Source organism: Haplochromis burtoni, unplaced genomic scaffold (genome assembly GCF_018398535.1).
Source record: "Haplochromis burtoni strain Fernald_Lab_line unplaced genomic scaffold, NCSU_Asbu1 Contig_12, whole genome shotgun sequence".
Classification (NCBI taxonomy): Eukaryota; Metazoa; Chordata; class Actinopteri; order Cichliformes; family Cichlidae; genus Haplochromis; species Haplochromis burtoni.
The window spans coordinates 3,901,752-3,919,914 of record NW_024582373.1 but is presented as its reverse complement, the minus strand read 5'-3'; the positions used below and the strand labels follow the sequence as shown (position 1 = coordinate 3,919,914).

The window sequence follows — 18,163 nt, the reverse complement described above, 5'->3', positions numbered from 1 at the left end:
CATCTTCCAGACTACACAAGACAATAGACGCCCAGGCTGAGATCTTCCTCCACCTCTCCTGTATCTCCCCCTCCTGCAGAGTGAGTTCCTGAAGAGAGGAGACCTCCTGCAAGATGTAACAGCCTCCCCCACCAGCTGAAGAGCCCCCCAGGTGGCTCGATGCACTGGCGGCACCCTGCGCCAGGGCTGGGCCCCATACACCCACCCGCCCACAACCCCGGCAACACACCAACCAGGACCGAAGCCCCCAAGGCCCAGCCAGGGCCCCAGCCCAGAGACCGAGCACCCCCAGAACCCCACGCCTGTCCTGGACCCACCCAGGGGCGGCCAGGCTACCAGGTCAGTAACCCACGTCTGTCAGCACAGACCCTCCCCTAGCCCCGCTGCACACAGCCACGAGGAAACCGTCACCTAAGAGCCAACAGAGCCCTTAATAGGCCATGACCGCAACCCCGGGTTGAGCCCTCCAAGGAAGATGCTCCTGGGGAATCCCCCGACGCCCTAAGCCTGTCCCTACCCCCACACCAATCACAACAGCGAAGGTGGGACCAAACTATGACCCCCCACCCCCACTAGGTGATGGAGCTGATCAAAGGAGCCCAGAGCAATTGATCTGATGTGGTGGCAGAGGCTGTATCAAGACTAATGTAATCTAATAGATAATTTCTATATTGGTTAGAATTAAGATTATTTTTATTTTTCCAGTTCATGAGGACTGTTTTCTTGGCTATGCATAGGGCAGTGAAAACCATATGGGCGATATTCTTTTCTGAAGTGACATTATCTAAGCTGCCCAACAAACACACTAAGGGGGAAGTTGGAATGTTACATTTCAGACACTTCGATAAGTCTTCACATATCTCGCGCCAAAACTTCTGAACTGGTGGACAGAACCAAAGAGCGTGGATATAATTGTCCGGTGAATTGGTTTGGCAGTGTGAGCAGTTGTTGGTAGACGTAAAGCCCATCTTGAACATCCGATGACCTGTATAGTGCACTCTATGTATATTTTGTATTGAATTAATTGAAGACTGGGATTTCTAATTAGATGAAAGGTTTTTAAGCAAATCTGAGACCAGAAGTTTTAGGTCTAAGTTAACTGATAAATCCGCTTCCCATTTTGCAATAGGAAGTGATATTGATTCATCTGTTTTAGAAAGCATTCTGTATATTTTGGATAGTAATTTGGGGGTTTTAAGAGTAAGAAATTGAACCACACTTGGTGGTGTTTGTAGTTCAACTTGACCCGGTTTAAATTTCTTTTTTACTATGGATTTAATTTGTTGATATTCTAAAAATCTTTTCTTGTTGATCCCATATTGTGTAACTAGTCTCGTCAAATGAAATAAATTCTGTTCCTTCTAGTATATGTTCTAAATATTTGATTCCTTTACCACTCCAATCTGAAAAGTTTATCATATTATTGTTTTGTAATATGTCAGGGTTGTTCCAGATAGGTGTACGTTTGCATGGGATTAATGAAGACGCCGTCAATTTTAGAAACTCCCACCATGCTGTCAGAGAAGAGCTGATGTTGATGCTTTTAAAGCATTCATGTCGTTGGATGTTTGAGCTGATAAATGGTAGGTCTGAGATCTCTAGATTATTGCAAAGTGCTTGTTCTACATCTAGCCAAGGTTCATCTAAGAGGGTGTGTTTTAGCCATCCTGAGATAAACTGAAGCCTGTTTGCTAAGAAGTAGTGCTGAAAGTTAGGCAGTTCTAATCCTCCTTTATCCTTGGTCTTTTGTAGTGTTTTTAAGCTTATACGTGGGGGTTTATTTTTCCAAAGGAATTTGGACATATATGAATCTAGAGATCTGAACCAATCTTGTGGCGGTTTAGTTGGGATCATTGAGAATAAATCATTTATTTTTGGTAAGACCATCATTTTTATAGCGGCAAGGATTTTTTCTTGACATACCTGGGCCTCAGGTAAACATCTTTTAAATGTTACAGCCTACCTGAGTATTATTGCTGACCATGCCCATCAATTTATGACCACAGTGTACTCATCTTCTGATTGCTGCTTCAAGCAGGATAATTTGCCATGCCACAAAGCTCAAACTGCTTTCTTGGACATGACAATGGGTTCACTGTACCCAAAGGGCCTTCACAGTCACCAGATTTTGATTCAATAGAGATTCTTAGGGAAGCAGAATAGCAGATTGGCATCATGGATGTGCTGCCAACAAATCTGCAGCAACTGTGTGATGATATCATAAAGATATGGACCAAAACCTCAGAGGAATGTTCCCAGCACCTTTTTGAATCCATGACATGGAAAAGCTGAGGGAAAGCAATATAATAAAGCCAGCAGTTGCTTTTTCACCTGAACCCCCTTTCTTTGTGTTGTTCATAGTGCAATCAGTGTTTTGGTACAAGCTTTCTGAGAAGGCCATCATCCATTAAAAGAAGAAAAATAAATCAGCTTGCTAATTTAAATTATTTTTGTTTACTGCAGAAAGACAGCATTATGAAGTGTTCTTGACCCGCCTGCTCCAGACGTCATTACAGACATTTCAATGACTCATAACGCGCATCATTGTGGCTAGAATACAAGAAAGAGCAGAAATGGCTAATTTAGATCAAAACTAGACAAAAATGTCTGTCGTGTGATGACAGTTTATCATAGAAATTGCCAAATATTTTTCTCGCTTAATAAAACAAAAAATCAAGTTACAATTTTTTTGGGTTTGTTTGTTTGTTTGTTGTTTTTGTACTGATAGCACGGCACAAGCCAATGTTCCATAGAGCACAGCTACCCTCCAGTACGCCCACACTGGAATTAGTCCAGTGCTGATATAATAAGCCTGACAACTGATGAGTTTTGCATTAAGAATTGGTTAGTGCATAGCCATATTTACATAAATACCAACATTGGTTTCAATTACATTATTTTATGTGATACATTCAAGTTATGCATGTAATGGCATTCTAATTTATATACTGATTTATTTATTTTCTTTTTTTCTTGGTTTTTGATTCTGGCAATTTCAGTCTTCTATACAAATCTGGTGCAGTTCACGTCAAGTTACTGAGTCCAATGTATTATTACTCCATAAAGAAGGACAGTTGGATTTCCTATATTCTTTGTGCCTTTTAGGTTTAAAGATAATTAAGTAAACTTTAATAGGGTAAAAAGTGACCCGTTACCTGATACAAGTTCCTCCATTACGACAAGGAAAGTGCTGGCAGACAGGAGGGTCACAGTTCTTGATATTTCTCCCTCTAACTGCCTCACCCATCAGGTAAATCTCCTTTGAGTTGACCTGAAGTTCTCTGATACAACCAATGAATCTCTTCTCTGCTTTTTCACTCTTGTCATGCATGTCCCACTGAGATGAAACATCCCCAAGAAATATGGGTCCAAAGGTCCCCTGTAAAATAAATAAATAAATAAATAAATAATTAACACACATAAGTGATCAGCAGTATATATTATGGTAAGCAGCTAGGGAAAGCATTATGTCAATTAGATGTCCCCACAAAGATATGAAAACACAGTGTGTGTGTGTGTGTGTGTGTGTGTGTGTGTGTGTGTGTGTGTGTGTGTGTGTGTGTGTGTGTGTGTGTGTGTGAAATTATTACTGCTATTACATTATTAGGACCTTAATGTATCCTGAGATGATGAAGAAGAAAGATAACAGACTCAGCTACTGTTACCCTCTGGTGTAATGCGGTATTAGTATCACCTAGACTGTAACTTTTATTCTTGTTAATAAGTCAGTTACACTATCTGTTACATTATTACACTAGACCCCATGTTTGTTTTTTGTTTGTTTGTTTGTTTGTTTTAAATGTTGTGCCTTTTTTAACTGTTATGTTAAAACTTATCCTCCAGCTGTGAAGTTAATGGGTAAGTAAAGGCAGTGGGTGCAAGGGAAGTGAGGATTCTGGGCATTTAATGTATTCCATGTTTAATGTGAGACTAACCATCAAAATTAATGCGTTCGTAAGTTTAGAGAAATATGAGCACAGAGTAATGTTTTCTTTTTCAGTTCTTTGGATGTCACATATCTAGAGATAATGATCATTAAAAAAAACAAAAAACACTGGTAGGTTCCTTTGATGTGCGGTAATTGGGTAACATTTGGCTAATATAGATAAATTGTGTGAACCTGTAACTTATTCTTTTGTAACAGTCAACTTAACAACTGCAGCTGTGTCTGCAAAAATGCTACAAACGAGTACATCACATAAGCATAAAAGTGCCTATATTTTATTCCGTCGTACTGTATAAATTTCCTTCCTTTACATTGTGTCATTTCTCTTCAACCTACAGAAGATTTCAAGTTCTGTCCTAAAAGATTCTAACTGTTCCTGTGGTTTACTCTGAGGTCCTATGGGTAATAAAACAAAACAAACTATAATAAAAGAGAAATGTGTTGATGTGAACATTTCTGAGTCAAATTACGGACACCGAATGTTAACTACGAGATTAAAAAAGCTCATTTGCCACTTGCCACTAGTGATAAAATGCAACCTTGTCATGTAATATACTGGATGTTAACAGTATGAAGAGCTCAAAGTACACTGAATATTACTGTTTCCAGTTTCGTCTCTGCCATTACAAAATCACATCAGTCATGTCAGAATTTATACATCCTTGGCACTCGTCATAACTGCTTGCTGGCATCGGAGGAAGTGTTGGACAGCTGAAGTGGAGGTGTTCAGTGAAGGGACACTTAAGTGTTAGACCACATTATCATTTAGGACGTTGGCTCAATACAAGCTTTAAATGACATAACCGCTGCAGATTTAAAAGCCTATAAAGAGACATGCATGACAGGGTTCCTGTGAATGTATGTGCAATGAAGCCACACTTGTAAGGACCTTGAAAGTATCTTTAAAAAAGCTTACGATTCATATAAAACAAGCAGCGCGTGATGGCTGCTTTTAAAACATGCTAAACTGTGCTTGTATGTGATTCACTGTAGCTGTGTGATGATGATGGGCTGATGATAATGTATGACTTTATGGTGCCTTCAAGCATGTTTACCATGTTTATGAGAAGAGTCCATTTGAAAAGCCCCACTAATGTAAAATTCATGACTTTGTAAGTGGACCCACAGCACCGCTTTCACATGAGCAGTGTGCTCATTTTCGAATTTTATTTGAAGGCAGGGCTAGGCAGTGTGGAATCTGTTTCATATTCTTCTTATGCACATGTAAGGCCAGTTTAGATGAGTAAAACTTGGCCACAATAAAAACAGACAAAAACCTTGGGGCGAGGTTAACTATGCCTTTGGGCTAGTGCGAACCATCTTTGGGCAAGGAAAAAAACATACTGTGTGGATTTACTCAAGATGCATAGTGAAAAGTTTAAAAGGCAAGGCCGTGTTTTATTTGTGGATAGCCTTATTGAATATATATTTGAAGGTGTTTCCCTTTCGGACCACAGCATTTGGCAAGGAGATTATTTAAAATGCTTTAGTAATTGCACCATTATCTAATAAAGAAACAATATTTCTGTCTTTTAACACTTTGCATGGTTTCACTAGTTGCTGCTATAACAAGAAAAGAGAGGGTGTGTCAAAAGGGCTACATGTGTTTCTTTTTGATTGGCAGTAGGGGGACATTATCACAGCTTATAGATTGCTACAGATACATTGTTATATATTAAAAGAAAAACACGCTGGAAAAAATCAAGGAAGACCTAAAACCTCCAAACAGAATTCACAGCGAGCCCACTGCTTCCAAACCTTCATTTCATTTTCTCCCTCTCGTTCTTCTAAAGGGGTCAAACAAGATCTGACTCTTACTTTTACAAATGTCACAGGGCCTCATGGCATGCCTCACACCAACAAATATTTCATGACACACATGAAATCTTCAGATTGAATTTTCAAGTTATTTCTTCTTTTTTTCCCTCCACAATTCAGGACCATGGAGAGCGCACGCGCACGCATGCACACACACACACACACACACACACACACACACACACACACACACACACACACACACACACACACACACACACACACACCAACCAATCCTACTACTTATGGTACTACAAATGACCCTTTGTAGTATTTATCAGAAGTTGTACACAAACACCTTAAAACATATGCGTATATTATGCCTATCAGATTAAAAGTAACTGTATTTGTGCTGACGGCAGGTTACTCATGCATGTCTGTGACCCTATGCTAATTTGTACTGCCCTTGGTAAATTCTTTTTGATCATTACTGGAATCAACTAAGTGCTTTTGTTTTCAGAAATTTGGCAATTGTTCGTTTGACTCGCTGGCTTAAATTGCTACTCCAATCTGCACTTTTTCTGATTGCGGCTTAAAGCCAATTTGCTCTGCTTAGTAAATACTGGATAGAGTGTGAATAAGTAGAGGTAATATTTCAAAGCCAGAAAATAGATATGTTCATTTAACGCTTCAAAAAAGTTTGACTGTTTCCTTTGTCTGATGAAAAAAATACTGGCCTTCAGGTTAGAGCCTAACCATGATTACGTATGTGAAGGGTATGTGAAATGATCATTGCCCCTAGGTCTACGTGGTGCTGTTTAGTTTAACATGAATCAAAAATGTCAAGAAAATGTAAATATAAATACATGTAACAAAACGTCAAAAACAAGAAGACAGACAAAACCAACAGCTATAAAAAATATAACCAGAATAAAGCTTTATATATACACGGAATACAAAACTATAACCAGTGTGGAAAGTAAACATGAAAAGTGCAACAAGCCAGACTGAGGAAACTTACTTGTAACTTACTTTTCCTACACTAACTGATGTTGCTTATTAAGTACTGCAATAACAACTACATTTCACCACATTATTTTAAGATTGCCATATTATTAGTATTTATATATCTACATGTATACCTTCATTCCCTTTATCTATGAGTAATTATACCCCTACGGCACCGGCTACTGGGCATTGAATGCAATCTGGTCTCATACACCAGTAGAGCAGCAAGCCTGCTGTGAACCCTGACACAGTAGCTCTATAGCTGGGTGTATCCTGTCTTTGTACTAATTAAAAAGAAACTGATCCAAAATGAAAACTACAGCCTGCCACTTTGCCACAGCCCTGAGTAACTAGATAACAGTGTTTAGTGAGAAATCAAGATACTTCTAATTTGACATATACTAACAGTGAAATAGATGGCAATATTGCTTCACCAACATCTGCTAAGCTGTCTGATTAGCCTCGGCAGTCTAGACTGGAAAGTGACAGCAGCTATCAGTCTACAGCTGGCTTTAGTTTTGAGCCCACTCACTTCTTCTCTTGGCTGACAGTGTCAGATAAAGCCAACATAAATACAACACAAATAACTAAAGCACATATTTGTTTCCAAGACATTTTTAAGATCTTCATTTGACACAAAACACTACAAGTAGCTTTTTACTGGTATTGTTTATCCACAAATATACACAGCGTGTAAGTGTAAGTAGTATTTTTTTATTTTTAGAAACACACTCATTCACTTCATCTTTAAACCTGACAATACAAGAAAAAGTTTAACACTGTGATGTCTAATTGTAGCAAAGATAGTGCTCGTGTAATGAATGAGGAACAAAGAAACATGTTGGCATCTCAAATTAGAAGACCATAAATCACACTGAGGAGTGGGAGGCATGTTGGGCCAGTGGGAAGGTTGAGACTCTCTCTGCATATTTGAATGTGAAAGCAAAATTATTAATTAATAACAAATATAGGTGTTGTTAATCAAATTAATGAGCCAGAAAAAAAAAGACCAGCCTGTGATTAATAATAGAACAAGCTTGATGTGGCTTACATGTTTGCCAATTGTGATTATCTACAGATAATACTGTAAAAGATGCACTTTTTTCTAAATTGAAGCCTGTTTTGTATTCATAAAGCAATGGGCTTTGGCAGCACACAACAACATACAGTCAATCTACTGATGGCCCTGCTGTCATGAGTTCTATAAGTTGTTTATTTGAATGTGGCGAGTCTGTTGGCACTGTGGGGGTGCCAAATGTATAGGGCTGTGGGACAAAAATGCAGGGATGTCAGGGAAAAAAGATTGCCAGTAAACATCATCTGTCTATATGACATAAATGCCAGGGCATATTTCCTGTGTTGCTCTTTAACATTAATGCTGCATTTATACTGTTTTACTTCATAATTGTCACAATGACATTTAGCAGATTTCAGAAATTTTAGATAACAATGCAGCCTTTATATAAGCAAAGACATTGACAAACAACCCTGCTACAAAAACTAAAAGCCACTGATGGCTTTGTGGCATTCATTATTAGAGCAGCGTTTAAATGCTGGAATGGCTCTCGATGGAAATACATGCGTATTTCTTTAATTATTATTATTTACTGAAGAATATCGGGATCCATGATATTACTGCTGTACCAACATTTCAATGTTTTTAAGGCAAACTGTGCTGTAAAAGGAATAAGATAACTGAGAGATAATTGTGTGTTTGAAATGAGATGATGCTTGTACAAAGGGTAGATTTGAGTGCAGAGAAGTCAGGATACCTGTGACACAGGGTGCGAGACGTACTCCTCGAGATGCTGAGCCGTGCCATTATCTGCAGCTATTTCAATCATACACGGGCCTCCTTGTTTGCCAACAGGCAGATTGTATCTGTTAAAAGAGAAGACACAGAAACCAGGGGTAAGTTAGGAAGCCCTCTCCCTGCCATGTCTGATACTCACAATAACGCCAACAAAGTGTGGAAAAGGCTCTGATGGAGAAACAAACAGAGCAGACAGCAGTGAAGCTCCTAATGTGACCATGGAGAATATTCCATAAACTTACTAGATATACATTACACATCGTTTTATAAGACACTTTATGCACTGGCACACTGGGTCTGAAGTAATGGTCCGTTTGTATCACAAGCTCTTACCCTAAACCCAGGAGAGACAAGAAAAAACAGGCAATGTTTTCCCCAGTTTTGGATTTAAATAAGAAGGCCAGAAACAGGTTTTGGCTCAGTGCTGCAGTGCTTTTTATTTTCTGTAAGTAGCTGTGTTTCTCAGCCAAATATGAAATGGACACAGTAATGCAACAGTACCTATGGAGTGCCTAAAGAAAAACCACAGAGTGAGATCACCAATCATAACCAGGTACATGATCTGTGACATAAATACCAGTTTTAATAACATTTTCTATGATTTTCTACCACTGCTACTACTGATAACAATGATAACAATAGGCCAAAAACATGATTATGGGTATGAGTGCTCATTATGTCATTCAGGATTAATTAATGATAAAAACGAGGGCACAAACTAGATATACATTACAAACCTAATGAGAAGGAAGATAATTTTATCATTTGACCCTCAGCGTCTCTCTGGGGAAATATACAATTGTAGTAGTCATTAATGTTGCAGCCGTAATGTTAAGTAGATGGTCTACTTGTGTCATATTCCAGCTCTGGCAAAGTCAAGTGATCCCCTCTCCCCAATTCATCACCGGCCTTATGCTGGCAGTACACAATAGAAGCCACTTTAAAAGGCTCAACATTATGCAAAAGGTTGCACGCTCTCCGCCACACACGTAAACACGGCAATGCGTGATGCCCTTTGTGTTCTGTGGGTTTCTTTGCCACCAGCCTGTAAACACGCCACACAACTACGATTGTGTGTATTTCGTAACTTATTCAGCCATTCTTTTTGACTGTACCGATGATGACTGATGAGGAACAACCCTCAAACGTCTGCTTTAATAGCCAGATGGAAACAATCAGAGCAATCGCCCTCCTGCTAATTTGAAACAGCCTTCCAGGACACCTCCCTGCGGCAATCATACTCAACTTCAGGTAGGACTAATTACAGGTGTGGAAATCATAAGAGCCATTTTGTACACACTCACTGATAAATTAAGGCACATTTACATTGGCAAATGTGAAAGGCAACCTAATGTCCACAAAAGACATCCATTAACATCCTGGTGGTGCTCAGTGTGTTCCAGTGAGCTCACTCTCTTACATTGGGATATTGCCCCGCTGTTCCTTGGATCCTAATGAAAGGGATAGAGTTGTGCGATATATCAATCCTTATCTTTGTGCAACAAAAATGGACCATTTTGCGAGGTATGAAACATCACAACATCATTACAACCTCTATTGCTGAGGGCGCTTGATGAATATTTCGGTGCTTACCACAGTAGCTTTTATTCGGGCTACTGATGCTACAAAAACTGTCCCTGGGAGATATGGAAAGCATGCGCACAAAGCAAGCGAACTTGATGAGTTCTTATGAGCACATTTAATATTCCAGCAAGCTAATTTACAATAGTCTTGCTTTAAGGAAAACGTGACTATTTATATATTTTTAAAAATGAGTACAACTACTTTATGTGGTGTAGATAGCTAGAAATATGGCCTACAGCTCCACATTATAATCGCCACACACATACACACAAGCCCAAAACCAAACAAACAAACATATGAATGAATAAGAAGGAAAAGAAACAGTGGTTTTCTCTAATGTAGGGAAGAAACTGTGATTTCTTATTGGGCCCCTTGTGCACCATTCATTTCTGGGTCTCACAGGACCCACGCAGCAAAGTTCCAGTTTGAGGTAAACAAACAGAGACGGATAAATATTTCTCCAAAGACAGACCACACCACAATATGGCTGTGATCATTTTCCTAACTCAATCATCATTTATGCATTTGTTCATCTGGCTAATGTTCTAATCATGAGTGATTTGTCATCTCTAACATCCTCATTTAGACTGCGTCTGGTGTGTGACTAATTAAGGGCAACTGCATTACAGCAACTTTCCGGAGGATCGCCACTGAAATATTACCTGGAATGTTAAGGGACCTTGCAAATATTTTCAGGACTGCACCTTTACACAGAGGTATTTGTTAAACCTGAAGGTGGGTGTTTGTCTCTACAATCCAATAAGAACATTCCCTCTTCACAGTCCCCTGCAGACAACTAATAATAAAGGAGGATAATCATTAAAATATTACTTTTGCATGAAACATCTGAAAGTATTGGCAACAGATGGCAGTAAAACATCATGCACTGCACGGTGCCCTTGCAACAGTTTTTGGTGTCTGGGGGAAAAAAAGGCACAAAAAAGCCTTGTTATTCTAGCCATATTTCTGATTCTTACAAAGAGCAAATCATAATGTGTAACATGTAAGTTGTGAAGTTATCATTTGTGAGTCATTTGATTGATTTAAGTGTCTGTTAGTTCTGCAAATGGAGACTATGCTCAGTAGGGTTTATTATCAGTGAGCTGTAGCTGGCACACACACACAAAGAAGACAAGTACCAACTGTTACTTTGATATTCTTATTAGCACAACAGGTCGCGGCGCTGCATCTGATTTAACTGAAAATAACCTTACATATGGTTACAAATCATGAAATGTCATATCACACCACTGCACCTATTGCACAAGATATACAAAGGGGTCTGTTTGTTGTTTTTGTTGTTGTTTTTTCCATAAGTGCAACATGCTGTTTATCAGATCATAAACTACACCTACATTGACTGTAATGGCTGGCTCTGGTGCAGTTACTTTCACACAAGCAGCACTGCAGCATTTGCTGCATAATTTGTGCTGTGACTGGCAAGCCTCAATTAATTTGGGTAGCCTGTGTTCTATCATTATATCTCCAGCAATACAATTAGACAGCACACAGCAACACTCGTGGTATTGTGAAGCTTCACAAAAGAAACTCCAAGTGAGCAGGCAGGGCTGCTGCTGAATCTTTCATGGGAGGACTTGTCAATACAACTCTGAATAGTATGTAATTGATACATATACCTTGCTGTGAAAAAAAAAAGGACGTGGTTTCAAAAACAAAAACGGCCCTTATTAAATCAGATACTTTTGAAACAAGCGCACATATGGCGTGCCATTTCCCCAAATACATTTTTCTCTATTACTCTCCAAAGGATTAATACCCAGCAGGGAAGTGTTCACTTGTAATGTAGCAGTTTGGTAATTACTTTCACAAACTGCAAAGGGGTTATGTACCCATTAATAGGATAGACGCAAATCATAAGATTGATCTAACCACATCGTATAACAAAATGCACCATTGATTGACTCGCACTAAAATGCCCTCTTAGTTCTATATCAGCAAACATTATGCTGAGTGAAGTAAATCAGCGTTTCGGAGCTGCAAGAGGACTCGAACTCAGAAAGCGGAGTTTCCAATGTTTCTGTGACAATAATTCAAAGAAGTCAGATTCCCCGACTCCCTGAGATGCCCTGAAATAAGTTACTTTTTTGAAATTCTTTCCAGTGTTTCTTCTCACAGCATAAGTCTGTTTTCTTCCTGGTACCAGCGGCTGTTGCTAGGAGACATTTCACACCCACATGTTCATTTTTTTCTACAAAACTATTCGATGATCACTGAACAGGCCCTTAAATATAAGTTTAACGATTAAATGATTAAATAATCGTTAAAGTTCAATATGCGATGCAAATGATAGCATGCTCGCTGAATTAAAAACTGAACGAGAAACTAAAGTCACCATTTTTTAAATTCTTTTATTATTGTGAAAAGCAACAGTTAGAGAATCATAATAATTTAATCAGCAACTAATAATTAATGCTCTTCCTGTTATTTGCTGTCCTGTGTTTTGTGGTCAGAGCAAGCACATACTATTTCAGGACACACAGGAAGGGCATAGCAAGAGCTGCATTAGAAGAATCGTGAACCAGTGTTTTGTTTTCGTTTATCGGAGCTGTAGAGGAAGTAAAAGTCTGGACATCATGGCCTCATCCATTAGTCATAGACTTGGTTGACTGATCCTTGGCTCATTCTGTTCTGTGCTGGAGGAAAGGCACTCAAGAGTATGTGTACAAAAACATTGCTTGGACAAAACAACCCACCTATAATGTGGCTGTAATGTGAATACGGTGCTAATTTTAAAGAAAAGTGATTTAAGGGATCTAATTATGAAATACACATTCACTGAGAAGCACTTCATTAGGCAAACCTGTTCAATTGCTCATTATCACAAATCATCCAATTCCGTGGGAGAAACTCCGAGCATTTAAACACGTAGACACGGTCAAGACGAGCTGCTGCAGTTCAAACCGAGCATCAGAATCGTGAAGAACGGTGGTTTAAGTGACTTTGAATGTGGTACGGTTGTTGGTGCCAGACGAGCTGGTTTGAGTATTTCAGGAACTGCTGATCTACTGGGATTTTTTTCCACACGGCCATTTCTAGGATTTACAGAGAATGTTCTGATAGAGAGAAAATATCCAGTGAGTGGGAGTTCTCAGGGTGAAAATGCCTTGTTGTTGCTAGAAGTGAGACTGCACTGAGCTGACAGGATGGTAACAGTAACCAGAATAGCCACTCGTTACAACCAGGATATGCAGAAGAGCATCTGTGCAGGCAGATCAATTTGAACCTGAAGTAGCAGCAGAAGACCACACCAGGTGCCCGTCCTGTCAACTAAGAACAGAAACTGAGGCTACAGCTCACACAGACTTACCAAACCTAAAAAGGAGAAAATTGGAAAAATGTTGCCTGGTCTGATGAGCCTCAATTTCTGCTGCAGCATTCAGATGACTGGTCTGAATTTGGTATGAAAACCATGAAAACCTGGATCCATCCTGCCTTGTTTTTGCGGCTCAGGCTGCTGATTGAGGTGTAATGTGTGGGCGGTACTTTGTGGGGCACACTTTAGGTGCCTTAGTACCATCGTTTAAATGCTATAGCCTACTTGAGTATTATTACCAACCATGCCAATCCCTTTATGGCCACAGAGTGCACGCCTTCTGATTGCTGCTTTCAGCAGGACACGGTGCCATGTCAAAAAGCCCAAATCATCTGAAACTGGTTTCTTGAACAAGAACAACCCTTTGCTCAAATGGCCTCCACAATCACAAGATCTCAATCCAACAGAGCACCTTCGTGATGTGGTGGAGCAAAAGATTTGCATCTGCAGCATCTGTGTGATGCTCTCATGCCAAGACCAAAAGTCTTGAGGATTGTTTCCAGCCTCTTGCTGAATCTATGCCATGAAGAATTAGGACAGTTTCAAAGGGAAAAGGAGAGTCCAACCCAGTATTGTCAAGGTGTACCTAATAAAGTGTAAATACAGATGTACATTTCTTTTGAAATCAAAGCAATTCAAGACAGAATTAAAACAACCTGCAATACTACCCTATGGCATCACCAAAGAAGACTAAAGGCAAGTTTTTTTGAGAATCTTTGCTTTCAGTGATCAAGCAGAACGCTGACATTTTCATCCTTTCAAACAAAGGTTGTAAGAAAAGACGTGATGACGAGGTATTCATGCACTGCTTCTACACAAACTGAAAATTTGGTGCATTTTCAACAGTAAAAAACATCAACATGAACATCAAAACCCAGAAGGTGCTAGACACAGGATCCTCAGTCAGACAAAAAAGAATATTTTTCAGTAAGCCTGAATCATACTTGAGACACTACTCCCATTCCTTTGACTGAAGAGAAAAAAGCACCAACAAAAGCAGCATAAATTTAAATAATCATGTCTGCCAGGGACTCAGAGTTCACCTCTGACAAGGTAAGAAATGTGATGCTGCAGAATGCTGTGTGTCATCCTTGTTGATCTTTGACTGAGTGTAAATGGAAATTACTCCAACAGTGAATGGCAAGTAGTACGGGATTCAGCTAAAAGCATACACACCTCACAAATGACCAGGGGAGCGTTTGGAGTCTGCCACTCTCAAATTTAATCGCAGCAGTATTGCCTTAAACATCCCCAAAGGAAAACTTCCCAACATCAAAAACCAAGCCAGCAACAAACATGTCCTCCCCAAATGAAAAATGACACAGCATCCCCCCTGCACACTCCCCTTTGTGAATTTATCTGGCAGCAAGGGGCATTTCAGCAGTGGCTTTTTGTCTTGCCAGCATTTGTCTGCTCTGGAGTGCTACAGCCCATTTGTGCTTTAAGTGAAATAATACAATTAAACATTTCTGGAGAGGGAAAATATAATACAAAGTTGCTGCCTTGTGGAAATGTTTTGCATGCTTCACAGCTGTTATCAATCTGCCTTTGCGTTACACACGGTTTTGTGAAAACACAATGCACCGTAACACCATTACATTTAGAAAATCTGCATAGCTATTGATAGCGTGTCTGAATAAATATAATATAAGTTATTATAATCCATTTTCCCGAAACCAAACTCAGTGTTTCTACACAGCCAAAGTGTTCATAATTCAATGGAAGCTCACTGGAGAGAAAGGTATGGACTTTATATTTCATGTATGTGGCAGCCAATTTAAACAGTCCTGAATGTTTCAGTGAAATGAATCACATTTTCCTTTTGAAGACCAACAAAAGGAAAATGTGATTCATTCAATTATGTTTACTGTCAGGACTGGCTTCTAAATTCTTGATTAAATATTCATAATGTCTTTTATCCCTTTGTTGAGGATGATTAGCAAGACGAAGTGGTGCACGACTGCTAAACAGTGTTCCTTCATAGCTAAGAGGATTTCAAATAGGGCGAGGTAAAGAAACATTAACACTCTTTATCATGGTTTTAAGTTGGATTTTTGCTTAATTATATGTGATCATAATGTAGGGAAAACAATTTAAGTAAAAAACAAACAAGCATTTTTGCATCTGCGACGTCGTACCCTGTGCAGCAATTATGTCACCAGAAATAAAGCTTATGAAAAATGAGTGTCAATGTTTTCATACTATAGTACTGAAGCTTGGTCGGGTAATGTTGAATAGGCTTTGTAGCAACGCTGCTGTGTGGTGCAACAGACAGACATTTATGGGTATAACATGAGAAAGTCAAAGGGGTGTAACTGTATTTGTATAAAAACAGGTAAATGTTTTCCCTTTCTGATGTTAGGTGCAGTGGCACCACACAACCCGAGATGACAGCAAGATAGAAAAAAAAGAGCATTTGAGAGTCATGCAAGAGGGAAAGATTGGGAAAAAAAATATGGAGATGAGACTGTGTTACAGTGCCTTCAGGCAATTTCAATTTTTTCACCGGTCATTGGAGTCTGGATTACAGTATTTACAGTTAAATACAACCACAGCACTGCACTGCATACATGCTGACAACAGCAAGGCATCTGTATTCAGTGTTGCCAACTATCACCCAAGGAAAGTAGGTACTCTGTGCTCAAACATGACTTGATGATGTCATGGGCTCATTTGCATATGAATAAAATTGCTGAACCGATCAAGAGCAAATAGAAGCAGAGCTCAGCAGCAGGCACTCTCTCATTTCTCCTGCTGGCTTACTCTGCCCCACAGTGATGAAGCCTCTAAGCCTTTGTGTGCAGTACAGAGACACAAGATCAGCAGTGCAGGGGGAAGGATGGCTGATCAGAACTATTTGAAAGGAACAAGCAATAAGTCAAAATATATATGAATCAGGTCTGCTAACGAGTCTACTGCCAAATGTTTGAAAGTGAGATGTTTTCCCATGATAAATCTAAAGAGTAGCTATATTTGTTGCTTATGCCTTTTCATAAGCAGTATTACTAAAGGACATAAAAAAGGAGCTAAATTTAGTTACTAGTAAGATGGATATTTTGCTATTGTTTTTATGCAATTTGTGTATGCTAGGGGAGTTTTAAAACTGTTGATAGGTAAAAAATAATGCCGATAAGATGTAAACAATTTACATATTACTATTCATTATTTTAGTTCACAAATGTACAGTTACAGTATGGAAAACACATTTTAGCCAACAAACAGAGATCAAAAACATTCATTTAAAGAAGATTTAGATTGTTTCTACTATTGACTGTTCCAGATCCCGATTTGCTCCTGAGCTTTTCCCAGTCTGTGGAAGGCCATCAACCTACTGTTTACCTCAGCTGGCAATGCTGACTGAGAAGTGTCCACCTTCTTTTACGCTAGAAAAGTCTGTAACATTTTGTGAAAGGAGTCCGTTATGGGTGGATGTAACTTTGTTGGAGTCTGTTGCTTGAAAGACTGTAACGGGAAAGTGCGATTTTAAGGACAACTGAGCCTAACATTAGCGGGCATAATGTTAGCTTACAAGTAGTTGTTGTTTACTCAGCTCTTGTCAGCTGTACAGACAATGAATGTTGATAACAAATTATTGCGACAATATCGGGAATACACAAGCATGATGACCACATTTTGATCCTCCCACAACAGTATTTTTAATAGATTTATAATAGCTTTTATGAGAATGCATCGGTTTGTTGGAACCTATGAGTACAGTTTTCTTTTTTCTATTAAATAACTTCAAAAAATGACTGACTGTACCTTCAATCGTTTTAGGCCTGCTTGACACATGTTACAAAAAACGTTCTTCCCTGGCAGTTGAATTCTAGGTGAATGACAGCAAAGTAGAAGCACCATATCGTTACCTGATGGTGACTGACGTCCATCTGTTGTTATTGATGTTCTGATTTACAGCTGCATGCAAAATATGACTGCCACCACAACCGAGTTTAGCAACAGGGCTTCCATCTTGAAGGAAAACATGAAGGAACTGATCCCCAAAGTTCTGCTCCTGAGCTGCAAAGGTAAGAAAATCACAATTAGTAAATAGCCTCTTTTTGCATATTACTGTATTGTATCAGTACAATATTCGTTACATGACTTCAAACTTATCAAAGATACTGAGTGCATAAAATGAGGCCCCTTTGTGTGTGACTTTAAAATCTGAAAATAGAAGATGATCTGATTTGAACATGTTCAGTTGAGTAACTACGGTAGCTGGACAGGGCTTCTTCCATATGCTTTCCTCACATTGTATGCTAATTTTTCAAAATGATCTTTAATCTCTGCTGTGTGATGCATTTTAATGTGTTAAAAATAAAGATGCATTACAAATACAAATACAAAAACAGAGGTAATATACAGGACCACTACCTGACACCTGAGGGAAGATTGCTATCTGCCAACAAATGCCATTACACAGTCAAAATACATGCCTCCTTGAAGCTTACAAAGACCTAGTTCACATTGCTGTGAGTTCTACAATAAATGCACAAACTGGGCAATCATTCCCTCAACAAAAGAGCTAAGAATAAACTGACTTAGACCTGATAAAATCTAAAGTGTAATGCTTAAAAGGCATTGCAAGCACTCGCACTGTTTTTTTTTGTTGAAGGATTAAATTAGGATGGACCAAATGGCATACAAATCATTCAGTCTTAGCCAAGTTAAAAGTAACAAGAAAATATGAAAGAAATAGATAGAAATCTACTCAAAGGTC

General features: G+C 39.0%; 1 protein-coding gene across 2 annotated transcripts in view; it reads right to left on the bottom strand.

The window, feature by feature from the left end:
* The window catches only part of eys (eyes shut homolog), a 167,693-nt gene that overhangs the window by 27,901 nt on the left and 121,629 nt on the right, over positions 1–18,163 (bottom strand). For both annotated transcript variants that reach the window (XM_005915494.3, XM_005915497.2), the window contains exons 40-42: positions 17,310–17,460; positions 8,485–8,593; positions 3,156–3,379 (exon numbers count right to left, since the gene is read on the bottom strand). In XM_005915494.3, coding sequence (XP_005915556.1) covers positions 3,156–3,379; positions 8,485–8,593; positions 17,310–17,460 — 484 coding nt within the window. The remainder of the gene's footprint in view (positions 1–3,155; positions 3,380–8,484; positions 8,594–17,309; positions 17,461–18,163) is intronic.